The 5,000-nt window shown below is 36.4% G+C and overlaps 2 protein-coding genes across 4 annotated transcripts in view; one reads left to right on the top strand and one right to left on the bottom strand.

The window, feature by feature from the left end:
• PNPase (polyribonucleotide nucleotidyltransferase 1) overlaps window positions 1-4,542 on the top strand; it is a 19,120-nt gene extending 14,578 nt beyond the window's left edge. For all 3 annotated transcript variants that reach the window (XM_086533225.1, XM_086533226.1, XM_043023796.2), the window contains 3 exons: window positions 156-467; window positions 1,006-1,236; window positions 4,343-4,542. In XM_086533225.1, the coding sequence (XP_086389351.1) occupies window positions 156-467; window positions 1,006-1,236; window positions 4,343-4,501 (702 nt within the window). In that variant the 3' untranslated portion in view covers window positions 4,502-4,542. The remainder of the gene's footprint in view (window positions 1-155; window positions 468-1,005; window positions 1,237-4,342) is intronic.
• Window positions 4,312-5,000, bottom strand: part of LOC122258081 (pyrroline-5-carboxylate reductase 3) — a 14,453-nt gene continuing 13,764 nt past the window's right edge. Inside the window, exon 10 of the mRNA XM_086533526.1 lies at window positions 4,312-5,000. This exon is cut by the window's right edge and continues 802 nt beyond it. The gene's annotated coding sequence lies outside the window, so the exon portion shown is untranslated.

Genomic DNA, 5,000 nt, shown 5'->3' with positions numbered 1-5,000 from the left:
CTGCACTCCAGTTTGTAAAGATGCAAGAAACAGTGGTATTACTTTCATTACAATTATTTTACAGTAATCGAGATAGAATTGTTAATCATGCTTTTATACTGCAAAATGTTGATTGTTAACAGAGCATTTCTTTATATAACTTTAATGTTCCTCAGGGTATAGAAGATTACATGGGGGATATGGACTTCAAACTTGCAGGAACTGGAAAAGGTGTCACAGCCCTTCAAGCAGATGTCAAAGTTCCTGGAATTCCTCTTAAAGTAGTTATGGAGGCCATACAGCAAGGAACAGAAGCTAAAACCGCAATTCTAACCATTATGGGTGAAACTTTAGCTCAACCACGTGAACCAAACAAGGAAACAATGCCAGCTCTTGAGAAAATAACAGTGCCACCAAATAAAAGGAGTAAGGTCATGGGTCCAGGTGGTATCAACATTCGCAAGTTGCAGTCTGAAACTGGAGTTCAGGTGAGTTATATCAAATCCACTTTTTTTCACCTTGAGAAATGTAAATGTTGGGAGCAGCTTTTAAATTGGTAAATAATGTTTTAGAAAAAAATCAGACAATAGAAATGAATTTGTAATCATTCCAATAACCCCATGCACATGAGCTTCTTATTAGAGTTTTTATTTATAAGTTGATTGGCAACAGCCATGTTTCGTAGTTTTGGATCATTTTTTTTTTAAATTACAATCTATTTGTTATTTCATAAGTTATGATGACCTATTACACCAAATGCTAATTAGTATAACTTTGCTAATATATCATATATTGATTCCTATTTCATACCATAAGTCTAGATATAAGAGAAAACACACACCTCTTGACCTGTTAACGACAGGGCATTTTTGGCTGGGTTTTTTCCAAATGTGGCTCAGCACCTTAGGGTATTTCAACACTAAGTGTAAATTGCACAGCTTTGACTGACAGGCACTTTATTTTTTATTTTATTTATTTTATTTTTTATTTATTTATTTATTTTTTTAACAAATGCAATTTTCACAGCTAACCTGGCAAGGAGATGGAGTTCTGTCAGTGTTTGCCCCCAACCAGACATCCTTGGAAGAAGCAAGAGAAGTGCTCAATGAATTGTTGAAAGACAATGAACCTACATTAGAGTTTGGTGCTATCTACACTGCTACAGTAGTTGAATTGAGGCCCCAAGGGGTTATGGTAACTCTCTATGATGACATGCCTCCTATCTTACTTCATAATTCTCAACTGGATACCAGAAAGGTAAGATGTGTACCATTAAATATCTACAGCAGAATTACAGCTAGTGCCACCTTCTTGTTTCATTTCTTACAGTGCAATAAGGAAATATATGTCTGTTTGTCATTCCTTTCAGAGATTCTCTTTTATACCATAAAGATATATTCCACTCTAAAAATCTTTAAAAATTCAAGATTGATTTTCTATTTAAAAATACATGGTAATTATCTTCCAATTCGAAATGAAAATATTACATCATCAAATATGAGTATTGCATCATCCCATTGCAAAATGTATATGTTGCACTGTAGTGGAAGAGCGTTGAAGCAACTTGTTTCTTAATCCATTGTGACAGGCCTATGTAATTGATGAGGAGATGCATGTTTGCTTGGGGATGGTGGAATGAGGGAGGGGGAGCACGACTTGGGTGCAAATGCTAGAATTTAAGCTGTTAACCCATTCATGCCAGTTGACGTCCTATCCTGTGGTCAGAAAATATCCTTGGGCCAGAGTGACTTCCTGAAACATCAGCAATAGAATGCTAGATTGTTTTTGAATATAAATATTTTTCATAATTTCTTTGTCTATTATTAGTTTAGATGCTTGAACAGCATAAAAAAACAAACAAAAAAAAACGTGATATTAATGACATCATGGTAATTTCTCCTTCTGATCAGTTGAATAAAAAGATCTGAGTTGAAAAAACTATTGTAAAATCAAATGTGATTTGGAAAGAAATAAAAAAAGATAAATTATTGCCAATGTAATACTATTTCTAATTTGTCGATTACCCATGATGTCACATCACATCACAAAGTACATGTACATACTCATATGTACATGTATGATTATTTATATTATTGTTTTCATAAAAACACACACACACACACACACACACACACACACACACACACACACACACACACACACACACACACACACACACACACACACACACACACACACACACACACACACACACACACACACACACACACACACACACACACACACACACACACACATATATACATTATAAAACATCTTTTTTTGATACCTACTAAAAGAATGCTTCCACTCTCAATTGGTATTATCACATAGAAGTGAAGATTTTAGGCAAAGTTCAATTAACCCATTGCGTACGGGTGTCATGACATACATGACGTAGGAGCTTTGGCCTGACAACGGGCGTCATGACGTACACGACGTTCGGGGATTTTGGATCACTGTGCTATTTTATTGTGCTGTGAAAAAGGAATGAGTGATGATGGCTACTGCAGTCCTAATTACTATAATTACCGTAATATCGTGCAAGCTTAACGTCCAAAACCTAGATGGCACCACTTTTTTCTAGCACCAGCAGGTGAGAGAGCCTTGAATGGCACCCATCCACGGTCTCTAGCATGCACTGTCTCTATAGAGCGATGGCACACACTAAGTTGATGAACCCTTGCTCTAAAGTACCGCCGATGAAGGATGTGCAGGCAGAACGAGAAGAGGAAGGTAACTCAATCCATACCCAGTGTCTAAAATGTACTCCTGTGCCAATATGGATGTCTTTCACTGTGGCACTCACAGTCACAAGCACAGGTTTCATTCCTCTTCCCTACCTCTTCTTGTTATCTTTATTGTAGGTGGTTATATGTTTCGTATTCGTTCATGACAGCACAAAAATACGAAAAAATAAAGTTGCCTTTTGTCCTCCCATAAAACAGCAATACTTCTGTCACATTGAGTATAAAGAAAATAATGAGCTAATATGGATAACATACTACAATTTTAGTCAACTGCAGCACTGATAGAGCCTGTCATACGGCACATATAAGTCTCTGAACTCAATAAAACACACAAAAAAATAAAACACAAAAACCGCTCTAGTTTTACAATGAATGACTGAAAGAGATTTGGATGCTTCAAATTATATTGCTTCAAGTGGTCTCTCTCTAAAATAAAACCTATCCTGGAGGCTGGGCAAGCAAATTTATCTCCGTCTGCAATGGGTTAAATAACACTAGAAAAGTATTGTTGTAACATGTTTTTTTTTTACCAAAATAAGTTCTGAATATGGCAATATTTTTACATGCCTTTACATTGTAGACAAATATGCAAACCATAAGGATAGGGTGGGTGAAAAATGCTCTGAGAGGTTCAGTGCAGCCTTGCAGAGAGGGAAAGCACCCTGGAACGTGCTTGTTATCTTCCTGGCAGAAGCGGGAGTAGGCAAAAATATGTCCCGTCGTGAATGGGTTAACAACTGGGCAGGTTTGGCTCCACCTGGACATAATGCCAGGGTATTTTGAAATGTGCATATCGAGTCCCCTGTGGAAAGGCCATCCAGGCTATGATGTGGACATGGTATGTTTCATTCTGAATAACTTACACTGGCCTGTGGCTGAGTTTGTCATGTTTACTAAGCTGCCTGCTCTCCTAGACCAATGGTCAGGCATTTGCATTACTTTATTTACAACCAGGCTATCCAAGTGTGTAACTTCCAGTAACCCTTTCTTACAACTTAAGGTTTTTAGCAATTATTTTTTTTATATATTCATCCACTTTTGATAAATATGTTGCACATGTACCAAGTTAATTCCCTTGGCATGCTTCCCTCAATAGCTGTACCTGAAGGTCAAATCTTGCGGAAAGGCACCTAGAGTCATCTATTTCAGCTTTGACCTTGACACTTATAGGTTCTACCATAAGGTTTACAAGAATGGTTCATATAATAATCAAAAGCATGGGAAAAATTCTGTAATCAGTTTGAATAATTTTATCCAGCCCACCTTCCATTCCTGTATGTTTGGTGTAACAAAAGTCAAGAAACACCTGTGATTTGTTTTAATACCAGAATAAGGTGGTATAAAGAATCCTTTCTAAAAAGTGGTGTGTAATTTGTACCTGACTTTATCAACTGATTTTTAATTGACCACCATTTTATTCCCTTTTATCATTATGCATAAGTCTTGGCTATTAGCCTTTTTGTTCCCATATTTTAAAGAAATTTTCAGAGAAACAGTTTCCACTATTTCATGGTAAAGGCATACCCAAAAGGGATCCGAGGTGGGGATACAGGCAAGGATGGAGATTAAAAAAAACATTGACAGTCCATGATCTTTATTTTTCTTTTTAACAGATTCAGCACCCTAGTGTCCTTGGCCTTGAAGTTGGTCAGCAAATCAAGGTGAAATATTATGGTAGAGACCCAGCCTCAGGGCACATGAGGATCTCCAGACGAGCACTCCAGGCTTCCAACATAGTCACAAGAAATCTTCATAAAACTCAACCTGTATGATCATTAATTACAGATGTAAATTAAACCCTTGTAAATACTGATTATTGTCTTTTATCATCACCTATTCAAATAATTGCAGATTTTAAAAAAATAACATTCTTGTTGCCAAAAAGATGATTAATAATTAATTTAAAAGATAAGATTAATAAACCCATTCACAGCGGATGACATGACATCAAGTTATGGAAATATTACACTCCCACCAGGTGATGTCCTATCATATTATGATCTCTCCATCAAAATACACATTTTGCATCGTTACAAAAAAAAACTTATTCACAGGTGAAAAGCGCTGATTGAGATCTCAGGCTTACTCACTGTGCACACTTGTTATCTGACCGATAAGAGCAGCATTAGGCAAAATTAAGCCCCAGTGTGAATGGGTTACAAAAGGTAATTACAATATTAACAGACTGATATTCAAACATGATGCATTGTTTAATATTCTAACCATTGGATATCTGAAAAGACAAAAATAATGAGGTGATAATTCTGGTGA

This window comes from Penaeus japonicus, unplaced genomic scaffold, assembly GCF_977035675.1.
Source record: "Penaeus japonicus unplaced genomic scaffold, GWHDUDI00000001_assembly GWHDUDI00000039, whole genome shotgun sequence".
In the NCBI taxonomy this organism is placed as follows: Eukaryota; Metazoa; Arthropoda; class Malacostraca; order Decapoda; family Penaeidae; genus Penaeus; species Penaeus japonicus.
This window is presented reverse-complemented; position numbering and strand designations above follow the sequence as displayed.